General features: G+C 51.5%; 1 protein-coding gene across 5 annotated transcripts in view; it reads left to right on the top strand.

Moving 5' to 3' along the window:
- The window catches only part of LOC149749970 (uncharacterized), a 57665-nt gene that overhangs the window by 19410 nt on the left and 13594 nt on the right, over positions 1 to 24661 (top strand). The window contains exons 4-5 of one of the 5 annotated variants that reach the window (XR_016391932.1): positions 639 to 2603; positions 8161 to 24658. Coding sequence is in view for 4 of the 5 variants with exons in the window: in XM_089906586.1 (XP_089762712.1) it covers positions 639 to 851 (213 nt within the window). In the remaining variant the exon portion in view is untranslated. Of the gene's footprint in view, positions 1 to 638; positions 6324 to 8160; positions 24659 to 24661 lie in introns of those variants that run through there. The other 4 variants (XM_089906587.1, XM_089906585.1, XM_089906584.1 and 1 more) reach the window with 4 other exon arrangements.

Genomic DNA, 24661 nt, shown 5'->3' with positions numbered 1-24661 from the left:
TGTGGAGGCCTAGTGGGGACGATGTGGAAGCAGTGGCTGGGTGGGGGGCCAGGACTCCTGCTATCTTTTGCTTCCCCAGCAGCCTCTGATGATTTGTAAGGAGGCATGAGTTAGGGAGCCGGAATGGAGAGGGGAGTGGGGCTGAACCACACCATACCTCCCCAAAGATGTCATGCTAATCCCCAGGACCTGGGACTCACAAGGCAAAAGGGACTTTGCAGATATGACGAAACTAAAAGTCTTGAGCTGGGAGAATCCCTGGGTTATGCGGTTGGATTATAGCCAGTGTGACCACAGGGTCATCGCACATGGGCCTCTGTCCTCCCTGCCCTTGGACAGCAGCTCCCCTGCTTCGGGTTTGGACTGAAACTACACCACCAGCTTTTCCTTCCAAGGGGCAGGCAGGAGGGTCAGGTCAGCAGCAGGAGCTCACGGATGGTGGAGTAGGTGAGGAAGGGGCCACGAGCCAGGGACTGCACAGCCTCTAGAAAAAGCCAAGGAAACGGATTCTCCTCGACACCTCCAGAAAGAACCAGCCCCTCAAAACCTTGGTTCTAGACTTCTGACCTCCCGGACCGTCGGAGAATGCATCTATGTTGTTTGAAGCCACTGAGTTTGTGGTAATTTGTCACACGCAGGAAACTAATACAGAGGGAAACCAGCGCAAGGAGGATTCAAATCAGCTGGAGAAGATGCTGGGGACCGGTTTAGTCCACTCCGGCTGCCATACCAGAGCACCACACGGGGGCTTAAACAACAGACAGTCACTGTCTCAGTCTGGAGTCTGGGAGTCCGAGATCAAGGTGTCAGCACAGCTGGTCTCCTCGGAGGCCTCTCTCCTTGCTGTGTAGGCGGCCACCCTCTTCACGTGGCCATCCCTCTGGGCACACGCACTCCTGGCTTCTCCCTGTGTCCTAATCTTTTCTTATAGGGACACCAGCCAGATTTTGGGCCTCATTTTAACAAATCACCTCCGTAAAGACCCTGTTTCCAAATAGTCACGTTCTGAGGTGCTGGGGGAGGGGTTAGGGCTTCAACATGGGAATTCGGGGGCACGTAACAGGGAGCCTCCAAGCCTGCCTCATTCCCACAAGGCCCTCACTTTTCTGGCAGCTTCCAGGCCTCCTTAGGGCCCAGCTTGAGCCCAGGCAGCCTCAGCCTGTAGTACCAGTTAGAGCTGCCAAGAGAACAGGTCGGGGCAGTCCAGGAGGGGGTGGGTTTGCAGAAGGGACCTGGAGTTCCCTGAGGACTGGTGGTCAGGACAGGACCCAGGCACCGGGCATGGAGGAACTCAGTCTCTCCCAGGCCAGACCCCAGAGCCACTCTCCCAGTCCTAACAAGGGCTGCTGAAGGCACTGGGGAACAAGCGGCAGTGGCGGGTGGCAGGCAGCGGGGTCGGGAGTTAGACCTGCTCTGGTGACTTGGCTCTTTGCAGGGACATTGACACGGAAGGGCCAGAAGAGGCAGCGAAGCATGCAACACGCAGCCCCCAGTGCAGCCCAGGACTGAGAGAGGAGAGGTCTCCTGATTCTTCCCTCTCCTGACACCACCCAGGCCCCTGACCACACGTGGCCCCAGAGCCTCAGGCAGCAGGAGTGACGCAGACTGCCTTCCAGACTTCCTCCTCGCTGACCTGTATCCTCCAGCCACCACTGGGCTGCCCTCCCCCCTCCTCCAGGCCGGGATGGACTCGCTCACACCCACAAACTGCAAAGGCGCAGGGCGTGTTTCAGACAGAAGACAGCCCACGCCAGGTACGCGAATGGAGAAGATTCGATACATATAGTTACATAAGGTATAAAATTGCTACGCTGGTGACTCAAAAGGTAAAGAGAACTTGACAGTATCACCCCCGAGGCTGAGGCAGCAAAGGGAACAGCTGGGATTATTAAAACGCGGAAACATGGGCCTGGGACCCCAACCTCGGAGGGAGGGGGTCTGGGGGATGCTGGCGTGTCTGAGGTGCCATGATGTTGTTTTTACAAGCGTTGGAAAAGCTACAAAGGGATTCAGCTCCCCACCCCGACCCTCTGCCTCTGAGACGCTGAGTGTTTCTACAGCTTCTTCATAAAAACACAACTCACATCCACACGGAGAGAATCACATCCTTCCCGAACTCTTTCCTCCTGCATCACCACCGGCCTGTCTCAGCCAAGGGTGAAAAGTCTTGGAATCTAATAGGGTGACCGTTGAACCCAACCCTGACCCTTTTTCTCTCTTGCTACTTCGGCTTGTGTGATGGTTGATTTTAGGTGTCAACCTCATGGGGCTGACTGATGCCCAGGTAGCTGGTAAAATATGATTTCTGCCTGTGGCTACGAGGGCGTTTCTAGAAGAGATTCACATTTGAATCGGTGGGTGAGGAAAGCTGACCCCCCTCCCCAAGGTGATGGACCACGTTTAATTCTTTGAGGGCCACCGTGGAACCAAAGGTGGAGGAAGGGGGATCCACTCTCTCTGTTGAGCTGGGACGTCCAGCTTCTCCTGCCCTCAGACGTTGGTGCTTGTGGTTTTCAGGCCTTTGGACTTGGATTGAATCACACCCCAGCTCTCCTGGGCCTCTCAGATGGTGGGACTTCTGACTTCTCAGCCTCCATAATCACGTGAGTCAATTCCTAGCATGAATCTCCTATATTTCTATATACCCTGTTGGAGAACCCTGGCTAATACGCCAGCAGTGTCTCTCTTTGCCTTGAAGACGTTCACTTTATTTTTTATTGAAGTAGAGTTGATTTACAATATTATATTAGTTTCAGGTATACAACACAGTGAGTCAATATGTTTATAGATTATACTCCATTTATAGTCATAAAATAATGGCTATATTCCCTGTGCTATGCAATATATCCTTGTAGCTTATTTATTTTAGACATTAATAGTTTGTATCTCTTAACCACCTACCCCATCTCACCCCTCCCTGCTTTCTTCTCCCCAATGGTAACCACTAGTGTGTTCTCTATATCAGTGAGTCTATTTCTGTTTTGTTATGTACATTCGTTGTTTTTTACATTCCACATATAAGTGGTAACAGAGTATTTGTCTTTCTGACTTATTTCACTAAGCATAATACCCTCTAGGTCCATCCATGTTGTTGCAAATGGCAACACTTCATTCTTTTTTATGGCTGAGTAGTATTCCATTGTGTATATATAGCACACTTTCTTTATCCATTCATCTGCTGTTGGACACTTGGGTTGCTTCCATTTCTTGGCTATTGTAAATAATGCTGCTATGAACATTGGGGTGCATGTCTCTTTTCAAATTAGTGGTTTTGGTTTGGTTTTTATTTTTGGATATATACCCAGGAGTGGAATTGCTGGGTCATATGGTAGTTCTATTTTTAGGTTTTTGAGGAACCTCCATACTGTTCTCCATAGTGGCTGCACCAATTTACATTCCCACCAACAGTGTAAGAGGGTTCCCTTTTCTCCACATCCTCACCAATATTTGTTGTTTGTAGACTTTTTGATGATAGCCATTTTGAAAGGTGTGAGGTGGTATATCATTGTGGTTTTGATTTGCATTTCTCTGATGACTAATGATGTTGAGCATTTTTTTATGTGCCTGTTGGCCATCTGTATGTCTTGTTTGGGAAAATGTCTATTTAGGTCTTCTGCCCATTTTTAATCAGATTGTTTGGTTGTGTGTGTGTGTGTGTGTGTGTGTGTGTGTGTGTTGAGTTGTATGAACTGTTTATGTACTTTGAGTATTAACCTCTTATCGGTCATATCATTTGCAAATATTTTCTCCCATTCAGTAGATTGTCTTTTTTGCTTTGCTTGGTTTCCTTTGCTGTACAAAAGCTTTTAATTTTAATTAGGTCCCATTTTGTTTATTTTTGCTTTCATTTCTTTTGCCTTAGATGACAGATTTTTTTTAAATGTTGCTTTGATTTATGTCAAAGAGTGTTCTGCCTATGTTTTCTTCTAGGAGTTTATGGTTTCAGGTCTTACAGTTAGGTCTGTAATCCATTTTGAGTTTATTTTTGTATATGATGTGAGGAAATGTTCTAATTTCATTCTTTTACATGTAGCTGTCCAGTTTTGCCAGCACCACTTATTGAAGAGACTGTGTTTCCTCCATTGATTATTCTTGCCTCCTTTGTCATAGATTAATTGACCATATAAGTGTGGGTTTATTTCTGGGCTCTCTATTCTGTTCCATTGATCTATGTGTCTGTTTTTGTGCCAGTACCATGCTGTTTTGCTTACTGTAGCTTTGTAGTATAATCTGAATTCAGGGCCTGTGACGCCTCCACCTCTGTTTTTCTTATCAATGTTGTTTTGGCAATTTGGGGTCTTTTTGGTTCCATATAAATTTTAGGATGATTTGTTCTAGTTCTGTGAAAAATGTCATGGGTATTTTGATAGGGATTGCATTAAGTCCGTAGATTTCTTTGGGTAATACGGGCATTTTAACAATATTAAATTCTTCCAACCCATAAACACAGGATATCTTTCTATTTCTTTGCATCATCTTCAATTTCCTTCATTATTGTTTTACAGTTTTCAGAGTGTGGGTCTTTCACCTCCTTGGTTAAGTTTATTCCTAGGTATTTTTTTAATGTGATTGTAAATGGGATTATTTTCTTGCTTTTCTTTCTTATAGTTCATTATTAGTGTATAGAAAAGCAACAGATTTCTGTATATTAATCTTGTGTCCTACAACTTTACTGAATTCATTTACTAGTTCTAATAGGGTTTTTTTGGAGACTTTGGGGTTTTCTATATATAGTATTGTGTCATGCAGCAGGGTCTCTCTGGTCTGGCATCCCCCTACCTGTGGCTGGGAGGCTGGGTACACATAGGACCATGGGAGGTTTTCAGTGTAATTATCCGGGCTGGGTCCCTAGGACAAATGATTTCCAGTTAGTCGCCTGCACTCGGTGAGGGATCCCAGGAGATAGGCTGGCAATCCTGTTCTCATCCACGCCCCTGTGAACCCAGTCATGTGCCCACGTGTCCTACCCAGCACCAGTCCAGAGTGTGGGCCGTAATTCCATATAATACTGTGGCCCTGAGCCCCAGGATTTTTTTTAACTTTTCATCACTTGTTTGCTCTCCAGCACATGTGTTTGAGGAGCTTTGTTCTTAGAGCAAGACACTGTCAAACCTCACTTATAGGAAAGTCCAGAGAGGATGGTTTTCCTATTAGGATAATTTGAGGAGGGCATGATAAAGGGACTGGTTATGAAGGGTTAGAGGGTAGGTCCCTGGAGAAAATCTACCTTTCTGTAAACTATACCTCTTGGAAAATGGCGTTGCTGCTCCAAGGTGACCCCAAGGGCTCTCACCCAAAAAGCCCTGATGGACACAGGACAGCCCAGAGTCCCAAGTGGAGTCCTAGGGAGACAAGGGTGGTTTTAGGGTCTGAGAATGATGTGGACCATTCTGTGGGTCCCTAGCGATCCAGACCTTGAGCTTGAGAACGAGTGGGTTTCCCTGGCGTTATCCCCTCTCTTTCCAGCACATTCTCTGTGGAACGTTGGGATTTCCATAGGCTGCTTTGATTTAAAGCCAAATCTGAGATGACCTGGTGGCACCATCCACCTACCTCGCTCTGTGTGGCTCGGTGACCCCCATGGATTTCCCTCTGAGGACCTGAGACTCCTGCCCTCCCCCACATCAAGAGCTGCCGTAGGGAACACGGGTCCCGTAATTGATGGGGGTCAGCTCCCCGCAGGTCATTCTCCTGGAGTCACCTTCCTCCCCAGCTAGCAGTCCACACCCAGAGAGCAGCACCCCTCACCCAGGAGGGATGAGTCTGTGTGGCACTGCCCCCCGGGGCCGACATTACCCAGCGCCCCTTTGCATGTCCCTCAAGGCTCCTCAAGTGCACTCGGCACTACCAGTTGAGGGCAAGCACAGGGCCACGTTTCAGCCTTCTCTGGGCTGGCATTCAGGCTGGAGCCCAACACCCATCGCTCAGCTCAAAACCAAAAACAGTCCTGCAGGAAAACTCATCAGGCTCGGCTCCAGGCCAGCCAGTTAAAAGTGGATGCTGGTCCCTCAGAGGCTCACACAGATCATTTCTGCTAATGAAACAAATATTTTTCCAGACCAGTCTCGGTTTCCGCTACCGCCGTTGGCCCCAGTTGCTGGCACGCCATTGGACCTGTGCCCTGAGGAACGGCACAGATCAGGGGACAGCCAGAGCTCTGGGGGCAACAGAAAAGACGTGTCTTCAGAGCAGAGGAGTCTGAGTCCAAACAGAAAGAAGGGCGAGGGAGGAAGCACGGATGCTCCAGCCCTGAGCCACAACCAGCTTACAAATCCCAGCTCATTCACACACACACACACACACACACACACACAAATAAACAATCTAGGGCACAATAATGATTCCAAATTCCGAGGCTTGAGGGCATTTTGTTTCCCCCCTGAAGGAAGCGCGAGGGCAGCTCAAGAAGTTACTTGGAGAAAGAAACTAGGAGATGAGGTTCAAGGTCTCCATGTAGCCAACGTCAGTAGGGGTTTTGAACCCCTCTGGGAGTGTAATTATCACAGTCACCCCCCACCTCCCCTCACCTGACAGCCCCTGCATCCCAGAGAAATGTCCACACACATCACGTTTCCGCACAAGGTCAGGAAGTGCAGGACCCTGAGGCCGGCCAAGAGCAAACCACTGATGGCAGGTCCAGAATCCCAGTGCCGGAGCGGTTGGTCCCTGAATGGGAAATGGTTTGTCCTCTTTCTGCCCCCCCAAGACCCTGACTGGAAGCGCTCAGCTCTCCGGAGCCTCCCATTGCCATGTCCCCACAAACCTGAGCCACCCTTTACACTTGGGACCCCTGGCTTTTCTCAGAAAAAGCGGAGCTTCTCACTGCCCCATCCCCATGAAGACCTGCCAGGCCTGGCTGCACGGAAGGAGTGATGCCCGTGAACTTTTTCCTCTCTTGAACCAGGCCTGTAAAGCAGAGGTGCTCCGGTTGAAGAGGGGGGTGGGAGAAGACCCCCCACTGACTCCTAGGTCTCTGGGAAGCACAGTTAGAAAATGCTGGACTAGCAGATTCCTAAGTGCCCTGCAGCCCAGGAATGTTATGATCAGAGACCCTGGATCTAAAACACCCCCCTCCCTACCATCCCACGACCAGTCACCCATAAAACCAACACTCGCTTGACTAGTTATGCATTCCTTCTTTCCAGATCATTCCATTGTAGTGAACTGATGAACTAGCCATGCTTCAGGGTTCAGAGGGTGTTATTATGTTAATGACCCAGTCCAGCCCCTAAGGGAGCTGCATAGTAATGGGAATCACTTTGCTCTAAGTGAGAAATGTTAAAATATATTTTTTGCATTTTTTTTAATGTTATAAGCAACTGCTATACCATAGAAATACATTGCAAGAGAGGTGAAAACTCGCCCTCTCCTCTCCCTCCAAATCCAAGGCCTGGGATAAAGCAGTACTTAAGTGATGAGCATCTTGGCAGCCCTGGCGATTCATGCCAGGAGAGCTGGGTACCTCCACCCTCCTGGGGCTCTGGCCTGTGCACGTGCTGCTGACCAGGGTTCTTGGTCCCCTTGATCAATAGAAATTGATCAGAGGCCACACAAGACATTCAGGCAAGGCTTTATTGGGGCCCCTGCTGCAGCAGGGAGGAGCGAGAACAAACAAGTTCCCTTGCTTGCTTCCCAAGGTGGGGCGCGAACCTGTTCCTTATATAGGTGAGGGTAGGGGTGTGTCCATGGGTCCGGCTGGAGGGGGGGCTTAGGTGTTCTGCCCACCCCTTTGGTGGCGTTGGGTGCAGGCGGCACGCACAGGACCCTGCTTTTGCTCCCGACACCCTGTTTTGCTCCCTGGCTCTTCGGGGGTGGCAGTTGGGTTTTTTTGGTCTCTTTGTATCTTGTCCAGAATTTGCCCAAATTCGCGAGCAGGCAGGCACGCAGTTATTTTTAGTCCCTTATAGCGTCTTTGTATTTTGTTGCTCGAGGAGACGAGGAGAGGTGTGTCCAGAGGCAAGCATTGCAGCACTGCAGGAAAGGGTCCCAGACCCCAGCCTGTCTTACAGGTGCTGCCGTGACAGCCTTTCCTGGAGGCTCATAAAACATAGGGTTGTATGAATTTCAGCCCTCACTCCCTAAACAAGTGCAACTCTGAGCCTGTCACTTGCTCCTGCTGCCTTCCTGAGATAAAGGGTTAACCTTTATCTGACCCCGCAGGGAGAAAACCAAACCATAAAAGCATCAGTCTCATGAAGCCCAGACAATCGGGGCTGAATAATCACCAGCGCTTCCAAACCACCAGGGGTCTGAGGTCTCTACAGACCTATGCTTCCAGGAGCTTTGAATTTATCAGGACTGGCAAGAAGCATCGAGTCCAGCACGACACGTTGTCTTGTGCAGACTCTACTTGAACACTTCTGGTGACGGGGAGCTCTCCACCTTGCGTTGGGAGAAGGTCCTGATAATCAGGAAGCCCTCCCTCACAGGGAGCCCAGACCCTCTTCCCAGGTTGTGCACACCCCCTGGGGCATCTGCCGGGCCCCGCACGTATAGGAGCTCCCCACGCAGTACGCTGACACCTCACAAGATAAAAAATGCCCATCTCACATCAAAGAAACTTCTCTGCATTATGAGTCACCCGGCATCTTTCAGGCTGGACATTTTCTCCCCTAATAACCAGACCTTCCCTGAGCTCAGCCAGGCCAAATGTTTCATCTCCATGCGTGTCCTGTTTGAGCACCAGGGGAAGTCGTGGGTACATCTGATCTTAGAGCTGGGAGCAAACAATACATCAAAGGCAGCTCCTTTTGAAAGTAGCGACTGCCCTGTTACAATCCAGCGACAAATTCCACCTGGCATTCCAGGAGGAAATCCCAGCTGACCTCTCCCTCCTCAAGGTCCTCCGGAGCTTAACTTACTGCCCGCACCGTCCATCAGACAGTTCATCACGTGCTCTTTCCAGGCGTCTTTTGTCCTGGAGAGAGTCTGAGTAGACAGAGCATTTCTCCTTCCCCAGCCCCACATTCTGATCACAAGCAAAGTGTGGGGCCGCAGAGAACTCACTGAGTTTTCTGGCTGAGGGATCACACCCCAGAGACCCTCGTGGTGCCACTGCTGCACCACAGCGCTGGGGGGTGTGGCCTGGAAGAAGACTGAACTCAGCGCCTGCCTGGGGTGGGGGGTCTCCCCGCAGGACAAGGGGAGCCAGCTAGCACGTTCGGATGGCACTTCTGCATCGTGGCGTGGGAGGGTGGCACGAGCCTTCCCATTAGCTGAGCGGACGCGGCAGAAGGGACAGGCTAACCCGGAAGGAAGGCAGTTCCTGGGGTGCAGGGGTGCACAGCCGGAGCAGAGCTAAGGGAAGGAGACAGGAGCCCGGCTACCGAGGGTGTCCCCCACATCGGGGAAAGCTGTTGTGCTAGGGACTCACCCCTGGAGAAGGCCAGCAATGGTGCCTGGCATGAAGAGACCACTCTGGACCACAGCACCACTGCCCCCTGCATCTCTCCTCTTCATCCCAACCCCGAGGAGCCCGGAACCGAGGCAGGAGGCTCCAGCCCGAACCTGGGAGGGCAGTGGCCAACGCTGGACAGGGCTGGACCTCGCTCCTACACTTCTGGGCACACATGCCCCGACGCTGACAGGAGCCCCGGGCCCCCTCCTGGCGTGGGGAAGGACACTGTGCCCTCCAGCTGCCTACTTCAGAAGCGGGGTCCTGGGCAGAAACAAGGGGCAAGGTGATGGTCTCCATCTGGACGCAGGAAGGAGGCACCATCCTAACCACCCATCAAGGACACCACCTGTTAGGGAAGGTTTCCCCTGGGCTCCTCCCAGGGGACTTGAAACTCACTGTGTGTGGTATTGATCTCACCTTTGATTCCCAAATGCCCTGGAATGTCTGGCACAAAGAAAGTGCTTCCAAGATATTTACTGGATTGAGTTTAACAAGGAGCCCAGTGTCTGGGGACAGCTCTGCTGTTTTCAGTATCACAGAATCAGCCAGCGGTCTGGTTCTATCACCCTTTACAAGTGACGAGGGCATCCTGCCTGAAATCACTGTCTTGGAGGCGGGAGAGACTTTGGAGGAAGGAAGTGTAGTTCCAAGTCAAGATCGTTACATACTTCAGTGTATTGGGGCCCAGATAAATCACAGTTGATACAATCTGAAATTCTCTCCCAAGCGTCCTTATATGAGAGATTCATTCTACAGCCATAACTCAGTTTTACATAGATGCACTTTTTTTGGTAAGTGCACGAACCTTTTTATGGGTCTTCCCCTCCACAGAGAATGCCTCAGCAAAGGGCTTAATAAATTGAGAGAACCGTGCCAGCACATATTTTAGAGTGTAGACCCTTGGTGCAGTTTTGCACTGACCATAGCCATGGGTGAACCTTTGATCTTTGATCAAGTGGGCTTTTTTTTTTTTTAAACTCTTCCCCAAGATCCACAATACCTCTGGGTAACCTGAACCATATATATATAAATATTTAACCAAGTTGTTCCACGTGGGATTTTCAAGTATGAATGATGCAATCTCCCTCGTAAGAAAATCTATGTTCCCCTGATTTGCAGTCACAACCCACCACCCCTGCAGACCCGCCCCCACCCCTCGCACACTGCCTTTTTCTTACCACACACACACTGTCTGGAGAGAGAGCCAAGGGACCTCCGGGGAGGAAACTGCGAAGAAACGGAATGTCTAAATAAAGTCAAGTCTTCTCAGAGCACCTCGCGTTCATTATTCAAAGAATATTTCACACATACTCTCTCGCTCTGTACAAAGCACACCTTCCCCGGTGGCTCGGAAAACTCACAGGCAGCCAGGGCTAATCAGTAGACATGCACATCCATAAATATCTGGTCCTTCAAGCCAGCCTCTAATGTAACTGCAGCGTTGGGAGGAAAATGCAAAGAATATTTAAACTTTAAACAATGTCACATCACCAAAACTAACGGGCAAGGGCCAGTCGGGTTCTCATCTAAAATTAAATGTAGTGTTGTTTGCAGAATCTTTACTCAAGTCCCTTCAGATTCTTCCCCGAAATAGATTTGAGTCTTTGCCTCTCGCTCTTGGCTTTGTCTCCAGACAGCTTGCACAGATGGCAAAAGGGCGGCGTGGGTGCAGGGGGACGGGTCTTGACCATAAAGCTGGGGGTAATGGACTGATTCCATCCAAAAATTCTTTGGAAACAAGTTGGAAATGATCTTCTTAAGGATTTGGACACCTTAAGAGAAACACATTCTATTTTATTTAAAACAGTCTTGCGAGTCAAGCAATCCATCCATGGCTGGTTGTTGAGATTAGCAGGAACATGACCACCCAACAGTGCCTCTCAAAGAGCCGGTGATACAGTTTCCGGAGGTGAAGAGCTGAGTTTACTGGTCCGAGGCTGGGGAGAGGTCAAGGTCCAGCCCTGCTATGTACTAGAGTTTGTGCCTTGCTGGACACGTTATTGAAGGTCAGGTTCCTCATCTGTAAAATGGGGATGAGCTTTGTTGGGAAGGTTAAGCGCAGAGGTACCCAGGGGCCTGGCACGTACCAGTTCCCTATAAAGGTGGGTTATTACTATCACCCATAAATAATGCTCCGAGGTACCAGGTGACATAGCAAGTAAGTGGCACCGTCATTAAATTCATGGAAGCTCAGTGGTGGAGAGATCGGGGTGGCACAGAGAGGGAGGAAGGTGTCCACAGAGAAAACGTTGAGCCGTGACTACAATTTCAGAGATCTGGTCACTAAACATCCCAACCATGACCCTCGCTCCTCCTTAGGCTTGGTTTATTCTATTCTTGGCCAGACGGGATGGCTGTCTTGTAAAGGGTGGGATTTGGGCCCGTCTGCTTCTGTTCTGCTGGCCTCCCCTCCCACCCTGGACACCACATCCCAGTGAGCGACTCGAGATGGAAGGGGGGCGGTCCTCAGGCTGCCCCCAGAGCGGGGCTGCAGAATGTCTTCAGTGGCCTTACTGTGAGATGACCACCAGCTTCCTTTCCCGCCCGTGAGGAGGACCCAGAAGGATGGGCGGGCAGAGTGGGGAGATCCTTCCACACCTGCAGTTAGAATCCATTTGACCCATGCATCCCCACCCTTTGACCAGCCTGGGAAAGGACCCAAGTGGACCCTGCATGTCGTATGAATCCCGGATGAAGGGCTGGCTGAGGGTCGTGGTGCACAGCCATTTGGGGAGGGTCTGGGAGAGTCTGTGTTGGATTCATTCCCTTCTTTGTGCAACCTGCTGGTTGAGCATCTGCTGACAGGTCATCCAGTTCTGTTAGGAGATGATGGGAAAGGTGAGTCAGAGCACATGGGGGCTCGAACAGGTGCCCAGGATGCTGGACTTTACTCGGTGGACAATGTCCCTTCTGGCTTCTTACCACCGTCAGCATCCCATCAGTGATAATAGTAATGCAAATAACAACAGCAATACCTAGCATTGCCTGCAAGCTTAGCATGAGGAGTTGTTTGAAGATTTTGCATGAATTAATCCTTCAGTCTTCAGTACACTCTATGGGGAGAGTCTTCCATTTTACAGATGAGGAAACCGAGGTGCAGGAAGGTTAATGACGCTTCCCAGAGGCAAAAGCTCCGAGTGGCAGAGCGAGGCTCCTGACTCTGCCTCTCCTAACACTCCCCTCCCACGTTCACATCACCTCCTCGGCCCCCTCCTTGCTCCCGATCGCGACCACTGCCCCGTGCTCTGGTCCTAACCCTCCACCCAAGTTTATCTCTACACCCAGCCCGTCTTCCCCATAGCCGCTCTCAGGGCTGGAAAGCAGTCTGACAGCCCCACCCCTGTCACAAAAGGTGGAACATCCCTTAGAGGCATCTTGTATGCTCTTTAACTATTCATCTGCTCCCGTCAGCGGCAGCGCCTGCCGCCTCCTTGGTCCCCCAGAGTAAACTCGGAGGCCCCGGGCTGTGTTTACTTCACATTGTGTAGCCTGGACATAGCGGGGCTCAGCACAGGCCCTGATGAGTCCTCGTATAGAGCCCGTGCCAGTGCAGTGTGCCAGCCCCAAAATGGTTTCCCTTTCTCAGGGATGTGGACATTTTCTTCTTTGAAACCCTCGAGTGACAGCAGCTAGATTCCTCTACTCTTCCTGTACCTCTGTCCCCAGAGTCGTGTCCTCACACTTCCTCCCCACCTGGTATGTCTCCATAAAGGAATGAGGAGGCCCTGAAGGGACAGCCCCCCAGCAGCAGAAAGGCCACCTTCGTGACCCCAGCCACTGAGGCTTCATGACCCCACAGACCAAGGCTGACCCCTGGGAAGAGAGGACATGGACATTTCAAATAACACAACTGAAATCTCAATGAAATGAACACTAAAGGCGATAGCCCAGAGTTCCCCAAAGGGAAGGAGCTTTGAAGCTGGGGAGATCTGTGTTTTTACTACGTATTTTTTTGTGCCATTTGTGTCATACATAAAGCGTGTATAATTCCTGCTGTATTCGTCCAAGGAAGTACCAGCTGCTGTAACAAGTATCCGCAAGCCTTGGCGACTAACTTCTGTCTCAGGCAAAGCAGAGCGATCGTGCGGTTCTCCAGGTGGCTCTGCTCTGCCCTGCGGCACATGCTCCTCCACCAGACCTGCTGCCTTAACCAGCTGACTGGGGGAGAGGGGAAGCTAGAGAGGAGGGGGCCTGGGGCCAGCCTGGAAGAGGCGTACGTCGCTTCAGCCACGTCCCCCATCTGGAAGTAGGGGGAGGAGGGGCAGGAAACATGGAAAACGAAATGACTTGGAGAACGCCTGCACTGACTGCTTCTGTCTCGTCTACCTGACAGAACTGTGTTTATCAGAACAACACAAAGAGGCGATGAACAGGGTCCTGGCCCATGGTAGATGCCAAAATAATACATTTCCTTCTTTCTTTGCCTTTGGTGGTTGATTGGGGCTGGACGGTTTCTAGAATGATGCCTGTGTGTAGATGAGCCCTAGGTCTTTTTTCTTTTTCTAAGGACCTGCTAATGAGGCTTTTTGCTGCACTAGCCACTCATCAGAGGCCCAGGGGTGTCCGGGGCGGGGGGTCACCCTGATTTTCCGGAACATTTGGAAAGCTGTGCGCTGCGGACCACGATGACATGTGCTCCCACACCTCCATCCACCCCGTCAGCCACAAACACACGTCTGTCCTGCTCCGGAAGGAGACGGAGGCTCAGGTGACTGGATTCCGAATTTCCTCAGTGCAGATTAAAGAGGCTCGAGGAGTCTGTCTGTGCGGACGGGCCCAGGGAATGAGCTGTCTCTGGCTGAGAAGGTGTGACTCAGGGTAGAGTCAGCTGTTCCCTGCCGACGCTGGGAGGCTGGTGGGACGAGACACAGGGGAGGCGAGAGGCAGAGGCTCAGACTCTTCCCTCACCTCCCCTTTAATCCCTTCCTGCCCTCACCTGAGGCTTGTTGATGTAGTAGGGGAGGGGATGGAGGGGGCTGTTGGCCAAGGACCTGGTGTCTTGGGGGCAGAGACAAGGTGCTGGTGAGGATGGGTGGCCTACAGGGCTTCAGACCACCTCCAGGGAGCAAACGGAGCTCAGTATCGGCAGACAATCGGCTGCACAGAAAAGGAAGAGAAGCAACTCAACACAGCTTGTGGGGGAGCCCATCCCCACCGTGGCCCATGGTTCGTTGTCTCTGAGAGTCTTCCTGCCAGGCTGAGGGAGCTTTCTGTGAGATTCACAGGTTACCGGCTTCCGGGAGGAGCCCCAGTACTTTCTCATCTTGGTTTGGGACATCCCGTTGCTATTGGCTGCAGCAGCACCCAACAGCAGCTGTTACGTGTCCCTTCCATAACCGTGTGATAGGTCCTCCTCTAGGCCTTCAGATGCTCCCCCAGCCTTCCTTTCCCACTGTCTCCCAGATCCGCTCGCTCCCTCCTTTTAAGACTCATATTTCATCTTAAGCCAGATTTCTCTTTTCTCCATAATCATGATGACTGGCCATCACCATGACAACCCTCCCACCCCTCCAGCCTCCTCTTAGGAATGGGCCCACAGGCAGGGGCTTGTCCTTGTCCTGTGTTAGTCAAAGTGAGTCACAGCTCAGCTTCCACCAGGATCCGAGCTGAGTGCACCTCCCATTTGTTTCCTCGTAGCTAGGATGACTCCAGCACTGATGAGCTTTGGGTAGGGCAAGAAAATCCTTCCCTGGGAGCAGGAAATAGGTTATCTTCCTTTGGCGTTGGCTCATCCAGTGATAAAATGGGGCTGCTCTGGGTCCCTGCACAGCACAAATCCCACAATGCAAGATCATAAAGCATCTTAAAATATATATATATTTAAAACAAATACATATTTTAAAAATATGTCTAAACAAATAGATATATATTTTAAATATATTTAAATATAAATATATATATATACACATATACATACACACTATATATATAACAATAACTTTTGAAGATTTTTCTCACACACATGATCAGAAACTACTCTGACAGGTGATTTGGCTCAAAAATTAAGCTAGCCGTAAATGCACAAAAGATGGGCATGAATGGAAGTCATCTCACAAACCTTGCTGTATCTTGTGGGAAGCAAACATACTGCACACATTTGACTTCTCAAGATATTATGAAGATATTTGTGGGGCAAAAATACTCAGGTGTAGATTTAAATAAATTTTGTTAAAGTAACCATCTATAAATATTTGCCCAGTGCGAAGGGGGAATACTCCCTTGCTCAAAACTTGTATTCCTTAAGGAATCATTTTAAGAGAATCAGCTAATTAAATAATACCAGTATTTTTCATTGTGGTTGAAGGGAATAACTCTCCTTTTCCGATACCTGTGTGCATTTTGTTTTGTTTTGTGATAGGAATGATATCAAATGTATTTTATTAATTTATGGCCATGTTACTGAGCCTAAATAGAAAAGCCACACCTGGATATGGGTGTAGTAGGTGCGGTCTTCCCGACAGGTGAGGTCATTCATAATATCACTCACCAGGTAAGAGGAGGTAGGTGGCTCAGATCGAAAATGATAGAAGGATCAGAGATCATTAAACCTTGATCCAGTGCTGATTTCACAAGTGTATCCACGTGTAAAAATTCATCAACCTGTGCAGCTGTGTACACGGAACTGTGTCACCTCACATCCCGTAGAAAAATGGAATAAGTGATCAGAGGGCGTGCCGAAGGCGAACTTCAGAGAGCATCTCAGTTCTCTTGGCTTTGACTATAGAGGCGTCAAAATACCCCCCAAACTGAAGAGAGAGGCTGGAAGGGAGGAGAATGGGGCCCAGGCAACACACCTGTAAAGTGTTGCAACCTGTGAGGGCTGGGAGAGGCCTATCTAAGGAAGCAGTACGATATGCTAGTTTCTCTTCTCTCGGACTTTGTTAGCTAATTTGTTTTATGTGTTTTGGATTCTCTCCATTTATTTCCTTTATTTCTCACTTAGTATTAGACAAAGTACGGTTGCTTATTGTTATTCACAGTAGTGATGTTCGTTAAAATAGCCACGAACACTGAATTAGCAGACACTAAACCATCGCTCCTGGGCGGTGGGGAGAGACAGAATTAGGCTCCTACAGCTGCTGGTTAACACGCAACCTTGTTTTGTGCGTTTCTGTGTAAAGACACCTTACTTAGTGGGTATCGTTAGGGCAGAAAGGTGGCAACAGTGCGGGCAGGTATCTTTCTCCCTCCTTCCTCCTCCCTCCTTTCTTCCTGGCATTCTCTCTTCCTCTCTCCCTTTCGTTTTTCTTTCTCACTCTTCCTCTTTCCGTTTATTTATTTGTTTGGCTGCGCCGGGTCTTAGTTGCAGCGTGCAGGATCTTTAGTTACGGCATGCGAGCTCTTGTTGCGGCATGTGGGATCTAGTTCCCTGACCAGGGATCGAACCCGGGATTGCATTCCCTGCATTGGGAGCAAGGAGTCTTAGCCACTGGACCACCAGGGAAGTCCCTTCCTCTTTCCTTTTTAATTACGTCTTTCCTGATTAAAGTAATTGTATCAAACACCTGGGCACATCTCACTCTGGGTAACAAGGACTTGACCTTCTGTTCTGGAAGCAGAGAGGCCCTCTGGGAGGCTACTAATGATCGACAGTGGAGATTGCAATAGGTGGTCATATTCATGACATATTTGGAAGGGAGAGCTGGCCGAATGTGCTGGAGGACTGAACGTAGGGAGAGGAAGAGCAAGGGATCAGGGTCTCTAAGTTTTCTGACCAGAACAACTGAAAGTTGGAGCTGTCGGTTACTGGGATGGGAAACACCGGTGTGAGGGAGGGTCAGGACTGCAGGGGGTGCCCAGGAGCTTGGCTTTTGATGTTAACTTTGACCTTCCTCATGGGTCTTTGGGTTCAGGTAGGATCCTAAGTAAGAACCAAATGTATTTACTCTGCCTCTGTCTGCTCAGTCAGGCCCTCAGCCTGTGAGAAATGCCACCCACCCCACCCCTCCACTGCTGAGAACTTCCAAGGGTCCACAGGGAAATGCCGAGACGAAGTCACAAAAGAGTGGGGCATGGCCACCAAATCCTGAAAGCCCTCAGGTGCCCAAGTGAGCACGTTTCCTATGCAGATGACGGGGGAACACATACACGCCTCTCTCCTGCTGTAGTAAGATTATGGGTGTGTGTGATGACATCACCAGGATGGCGACTTTGCTCCCCATCATGAGATACTGTCCTGAAATGTCTGTCTTTCTTCTGTTTCCCCTGAGTCCCTTTGCACAAGATTCTCCACCGAGTCAGAGTTGCCCACTTTGCCTCAAAGCGTGTTCAAGTTTCATACAAGAAAGCAAAAAGGAAGAAGGGCCCCGGATCCATCTCTCACTTCCTGATAAGCCACCAGTGCCCATCCCGGAATCTTCAGCTAGGAGAGCCGGAACGTTGGATTCCAAGAGGAGGCTTGCCTCCAGAAGAGGCTCTTTGATGATCGGAGGGGGTGGCACACGAGGAAGTGGGTAGAGCTCACCCCTCACGACAGGCTGGGGAGACTCTAGAGGAAAGCCGGGGCCACTCACCTCCCGGGAGGACTGGATGACAGTCATGGTCTGAAGGATGGGGAGTGGGGTGGGCACATCCGAGGGACCTGAGATAAGGCATCAGATCTGGAGAATCACATCGGTTTCCGCCAGGCGATGGTCAGAGGCCAGGAAGCCTCATCAGGGCACCAGGCTGATGCCCACGTGTCCCAGTCTGTTCATGCTGGCGAGCCTGCTTGATCCCCACCGAGAGGGACACGCATTGTCCCTGTGGTGCACGCTGCACCGCCCCGTGGGTTTCCCCCAGAAGGGACACAGCCGCTGCCTCGCTTTCCCAGGGACCCATCGAAAGCCCTGCCTGTGTCCCTTTCTGAACAGCTCAGAATGCCTTTCAGCTCCAAAACAGAAGGTCAGGTGTTTGTTACCCAGAGTGAGAAGATGTGCCCAGGTGGCGTCTGATACAATTCCTTTAATCAGAAAGGAAGTGATTAAAAAGGAAAGAGGAAAAGTGAGAAAGAAAGAAGAAAGAAAGAGAGATGAAGAGAGAACGCCAGGAAGAAAGGAGGGAGAGGAAGGAGGGAGAGAGAGATACCTGCCTGCACTGTTCCCGCCTTTCTCTCCTCTCTTTCCCTTTTCTCTGGCTGAGTCAGATCAACACCTGCCAGCTAGCAGCTTAGAGCTCGGCTTGCCCAGGAAGGACACCCACTGCGGAAGTTTCGGGGCCTGAGCAGGAGAGAACGTGGCCCCCACCTGCCTGGGTGAGTCGCTCCTGGCTCCTAGAAGCAGGGTGATGAGCGGGACTTCCCCGGTGGCGCAGTGGTTAAGAATCCGCCTGCCAGTGCAGGGGACACGGATTCAAGCCCTGGTCCGGGAAGATCTCACGTACCGCAGAGCAACTAAGCCCGTGCACCACAGCTACGGAGCCTGTGCTCTAGAGCCCGTGAGCCGCAACTACTGAAGCCCGCACACCTCGAGCCCGTGCTCCACAACAAGAGAAGCCACCGCAATGAGACGCCTGTGCACCACAATGAAGAGTAGCCCCCACTCGCCACAACTAGAGAAAGCCCGTGAGCAGCAAAGAAGACCCAACGCAGCCAAAAATAAATAAATAATTAATTTTTTTTAAAAAAAGCAGGGTGTTGAGGACGATTCACAGCTGTGTAGCCCCTCATTTCATTTTGCTACTGAGCGTGAGGTAAGCAAGGAAGGCCTTTGACTCTGCCTTCTGCCGAGAAATGAAAACCCCAAGAGGGGAGGTGATTTGCTCAAGGTCACACAGCTGGTAACTGTCCTCAAGTCCCAGCATGTGACCCCAAGAGCAGCTGTGCTTTTCTCTGCGGAGCCCTGTCGTCCAGAGATGTGCTTTGTAGCCTGACCACTGGCACAGACGGTGCCCACCTCCTTGTAAGTTCTACACTCAGTTGGCAACAATCTGGTGGTAATAAGAGCTAACAGTTATCATATACCAGGTCTTTTTCTAAGCATTTTGTATTCACTATCTCATTCAATCCACAGAACAATCCTACTGACAGGTGAGGAAACTGAGGCACAGAAAGTGAACAACCATCTTGTGCACCTAAACGTGGACCCCAGAGTCAGGCGTGACAGTGGGACTCCAAGTCTGTGACAATTACATTGTCAGGGGCCCCTTTAGAAAGGCCCACTTAAGGTGCCTTAAAATGGAATCTTCAAAGAATCTCAACCAATCTGAACCGACTTCAAGTAGTGCTTGAGCACAGACACCCCATCCTGAGCTCCACACCCTAACAATAGCCCTGATTCCTATCCAGTCCCACCTGGGGTCTCACCTGCCCAGGTGTGATGTTGAGCTTTGCCTTGCAGATGTCTGTGCACACAGTGGGTACTCAATCAATGTTGGGTTGCTGTTGATCAGTTGGTTGGTTGGATGAAATAACGAATATTGTAATCTCAGAAGCCCTCCTTCCCAAAGTCCCTTCTCCAGCAGCCTTAAGACCTGACATTTCCAACGTGAAGATCACCAGTTCAGAAGCTTGATGGCAAAATAAGTATTTTAATGGGATCACAAATAATTTTGCCAGGGAAGATAGAACCTGTTAAGCTAATGGTTACCCAGTACTCATTTCTCCAGTCCATCTTCCCTTTCATCCATGGCACCCATACCAAGCACAGGCACATGGTGGGTGTGCTTTGATGGAAAAGAGGGAAGAAGTCAGAAAAGGTCTGGAGCAGAGCCTCCGAATTAGCTCTAGAAAAACTGTTGTGAGGCCATCTGCCCCTCAAATGAGCTTGCTTATTCATCTTTAAAGGATGGTTATCTGCTGTAAAGGGACATCCAATCTTTAATGTGTTACCACGATCACAAATCTTCCCAAAAGATGGGAAGTCCTCAGTGTGAGCTGGACTTCTGGAGTGGAAATGAGTATCTGCAAGCCCCTCCCCTTTAGTCTGGGGTTAGATCGGTTCCGTGTGTCTGTGGAATTATTTGCCGTTATCACTAGGGGACAACCCTGTTCTGCAACCCCTCCTCTCCATGTGAACAGGGGAGCAGAGCCTGGACATTCTTGCCTCTGTCTGACCTGGGGAGGGGCCGTGGGGCATCGCAGTTCTACCAGTGGTCTGGACAGTAGGGCAGAGGTTCAGCAAGTGAAGGGCTTGCACGGAGCCCGTCACTCTGTGGATAAAGTTCTATTGACCAATAAGGACGTGGCTCACACCTCACACGTTTATGCAAACACGTGTTTGTGCTTGTGGGTGGGGTGCGTGCCAGGTGGGAATGTGCACCCTCCCACGTGGACACTGCCAGGCCCAGGTCCCTCCAGTACAACGGCCCAGGGCCTTGTCGTGAGGGCTCTGTGCTCCTGAGTCACAGCCTCTGTTCTCAGGACCTCGGGGGACGTGGGTCGTGTAGCTGCCACTCCTCAAGTGGCAGGGCTGGAGGGGAGAATTCTTGCAGCAGGAGTTGTTCAACAAGTATCTAGTAAGCATCTAATGTGTACCATGCACGGGGGTTAGAATCCTCTTTAGGTGGATGGGGACAAGGTCAGGGAGCCAAAGTTATTGACACAAGTTTATTTTTTTATAAATTTGATATCTATTCACACAACATATGGAATGCTTACTGTGTCTGGGATTTTGAAAGCAGAGGAAGAGGAAATCTAGCCGTGACCATGATTGGGGCCAAGTTTCCACCAGCCCTGTGGGATCCAGGAGCAAAGGAGAAGGGCTGCTCCTGCCTGCACACCCGTGGAGGTGGGCACACCTGCTCATACCTCCTCCACACCTGGGGCCCAGGAGTGGGGTTTGGAAACTCTGCAGTTGGAGAAACGTAGCCTGGACAGTAGATTCTGGGTGGCGGACAGGGACAGGGGAGTGACCACAGAGCTGAAAGCAGTCCCATCTGTGTGTCCTCTTTCTCCTGCCTCGGGCCTCGGACCTTGGGCCTCGGGCCTCGGGCCGTGGACTTAGTAAGGACAGAGCTTCGCGGTGGCCTCCCTGGATGCAGGACTCACGCCTGCTGAATTGCTGCCTGGTGGCCTTGGCCTTGAGCTGGCGGGAGCTCCGAGTGTGTGCGTTGCCTCCAGGGCTCCCAGGCTTGAGGGGCCTTGTTAGCCCTCTCCCTGCCCTGTCACGGCCACCTTTGCACTTTGCAGGCCTCTGAACCAATAATCACACCTCCCTGGGAGAGCTGGGCCTCAGAAGGACCAGGATCCCAAAGCCACAAGCTCTTTGCAGCCCTGACACTGAAGAGGGTGGCTCTGGGCCTCCCTGCGGGGTTGGTTCCTTCTCCTCAGGCACTCACAGGTTCCCCGGGCCTCCCCCTGGGTACATGCTCTCGGAGCCCTTATTCACGTGGCTTTCACACCCACAAACCCCGGACCCGGTCACCTTGACCACACTGCCTGCATTACAGCATGAGAAACCCAAAATTCAGGGAGATTAAACACATCGCCGAGGGCAAGCGGATGACTGGCGTCTGAGGCCTTACAAACATGGTTTCAACAAGGACAGAGCCTGAGGCCAGGCACCCCCCAACAGAAATGAGACGCAGGGAGAGAGAAACCCTGCGCCGGGCAAGTGGCTAGGTTAAAAGCCAAAGAATAAGCTGAGATGCACAGCACTGCCCTGGGCCCCTCCCTGATGAGGAACACACTCCATCTGAGACGGTTCAACACGTGATGGGTACTTTACAGAGGCCAGCCGGGGAGGGAAAGGGCTTGGAGGCCGGTGGACTACGTTGGTATATGTTTAAGTCAGCGTGGTTGGGTCTTCTGTTGGAAAGATGGGAAATTAATGAGTGTTCATTCGACCTGTCAGGACCTGTGCTAAGGGTTTTCTGTGCAGAAAATGCTCACAAGAGCCCTGGGAGACGGGGGTGGTTGAGGACTACGGGCTCCTGGTGACTGGCTTTGGGTGGTACATCTGGGCCATTCCATCGCTCCCAGCAGCACATCCAGCCTCCGCCAGGCCTCAGAGGCCCCCAACACCGTGCCCATCTCTTCCAGAACAACATCCTGCCTGCAGACTTACTGCAACGCCCAACCTGCCCCACTCTGCCCAGGCGGCTCCTCCTCCCAGAGCCGAGGCCAGCCCGCAGGAGGCTGGGGACAAAACGCAGCTGCTCCTTCTGGAGCAGGCCGCACACAGCGTTCCTGGGCCTGACAAATGTACTGGGACTTCATGATCTGACACTAACGCGCAAAACTCCTGGCTGCCCACGCCTGCTGCAGAGGAGGGGGCAGCGGGCAGGAGGCTGGGCCCGCCCGCTTGAGCGGATGCCCGGTTGAGGCCGCCAGGGAAGGCTGCTCTGGAGCAGTCCCAGCTCAGCATAAAGGACCACGGGGACTTTGGAGAAGACTGGGGTGCTCAGAGGTTGTCGGGGGTGCCATCCAGCCGGGCGAGAGTCAGAAACAAGCTGGAGTCCAGGATTCTGACCTTTGTAATGATAAGAGTGCCCAGCACTTAGAGTGTTCCAGGGAACTAAGAACAACCAGGGGCTGGCGGGCCCAGCTGTTCACTCACCCACTCCCCTCAGTGGCCCTGCAAGGCCAGGCCTGCTGCCGTCCGCGTCACACGCGAGGAAACGGAGGCAAGGGACGGGAGGCTGGCCCCAGGTCACACCGGCCTGGTTAGGCTCTTGCTGTCACATCCCCTGTGCCTCCCACTAGGAGGGCCGCCTGGTTAATGACCGACATGGTCTCAGGTCCAAAGTGTAAGGGCAGTGTGCCCAGCCACTAGCTCACCAGCACCTGCTGTTCTGTGGATGGTCGTAAACGTCCTGTGACCATAAAAACAATGGTTTGTAGACACTCAAGGCACGTCCAGACACACAGCCAACCAGGTGGACGCTTAGACACTTCCTCCTGATGCCAGGCGTCCCTCCACACTCCCCTGGCGGCAGGAGTCCGGCCCGCCATCAAGACAGACACCACGGGCATCCCCTTCCCACGCCTGCCTTCTGCACGACACCTGCCACCGCGGCCTCACTGGGATGACTCTGCCTCTTGAAAAGCCTTCTCTGACCCTCCATTTCCACTTCTGCGTGATTCCTCTGATCAGGATATTTTGAGAAAGACAAAGTTAACCCAAAGAACTATTACAAAATCAAGGGATTAGAAACGAGCCTGCAGGGTGGTGGGAATGAAGCAGAGAGCATCTAAAGAAGTGAGCCCTGGCTTAAACCAGGGCTCAGGCGAAGGGGCTCCATAAGACCTGGACCTACAGGGTTTTCCTCTTCCAGAAGGTAAAAGAGCTGGAGCTGGACACGCATGAAGGCTGCCTCCCGAGATACGGCTGCTCGGGATGGGCCGGAGGGGCCCAGGGAGCAAAGGAGGGCCACGTCTCTCAAGGTCTTCAAAGGGCAAAGCCCCTCTGATTCCCCAGGGAGGACACTATCGAGGGGTCCTCATGGGGGTGATCCCACCGATCGCTGGTTCCAACGTTGGTGGAACTGGCCCTTCGGAGGTCGAGGTGCTAAGGCTACAGAGTGAACCTGCCCAGGTGGCCGCCATCCATCCCTCCCCAGGCCTTGTTTTCATCTGAATTTAAATTTATGTCTTACTGTTTCAGTCTTTCGATGCTCATGTTCTCATACCTGGGAAAGGAGGGAAAAAGGAGTCCCAACAGAGGAAGAGAGAAGGAGAGGATGGGACTGAAGACAGGCGGGTGGGAGGGAGGATGTGTACAAAAGGAAGGGCTCCGCAGGGCCAGGTGGACCCCTGATGTGGCAGATACTCAGGAACACCTGTCGGTGGGATGCAGCAGGGCGCTCGCTGTGGGGGGCGCTGGCCGTCCTTAGCAGGCAGAGGGACCCTCGGTTGACATTTGGGACACTTGCTCCTAAACAGTGAACCTGGGCCCGACCCTTGGCCCTCCCCTCCCCTCCTTGACCCCTGGAGGCCAGGCCAGAGCCTCTGCTCTTTTCTGCACCCCTGGTTGCTTTGGCAACGGCTGCCGCTGGCCCCTGGCCTTCCAAAGCCCCAGCTGTAATGTGAATCTCAGGCAGGCTTGTTTGCTCCCCTGGCTTTGAAGACAATACGGGAGGGAATGCAGCAGCTCTGGTTTCAGAACCTGTCCCCGAGGACACCCCCCAAGTGCAGGAACAGGATCTGGGAGGAAAGGTAAAGAGAGGGCCACAAAGCAGTGCAGCTGGGGGAGAAGACCGCGGGGTGGGGTGGCGGGGTGAGGACCTTTCTGAGAGCACCCTTTGGATCAGTGAGCAGGAGGGTCCACAGGGGCCGCTCTGTAGTTGATGAAGTAATAGCAGCTGAATAAAGTGTCTTGTCCTTAGCCTGTTCCTTTGCTGTTTAAT

This window comes from Delphinapterus leucas, chromosome 2 (genome assembly GCF_059928025.1).
Source record: "Delphinapterus leucas isolate spDelLeu-1000000601 "Yukka" chromosome 2, BTC_Dleu_Yukka2, whole genome shotgun sequence".
Lineage (NCBI taxonomy): Eukaryota > Metazoa > Chordata > Mammalia > Artiodactyla > Monodontidae > Delphinapterus > Delphinapterus leucas.
The sequence above is the reverse complement of the archived record's forward strand: the minus strand, read 5'-3'. Positions and strand labels throughout refer to the sequence as shown.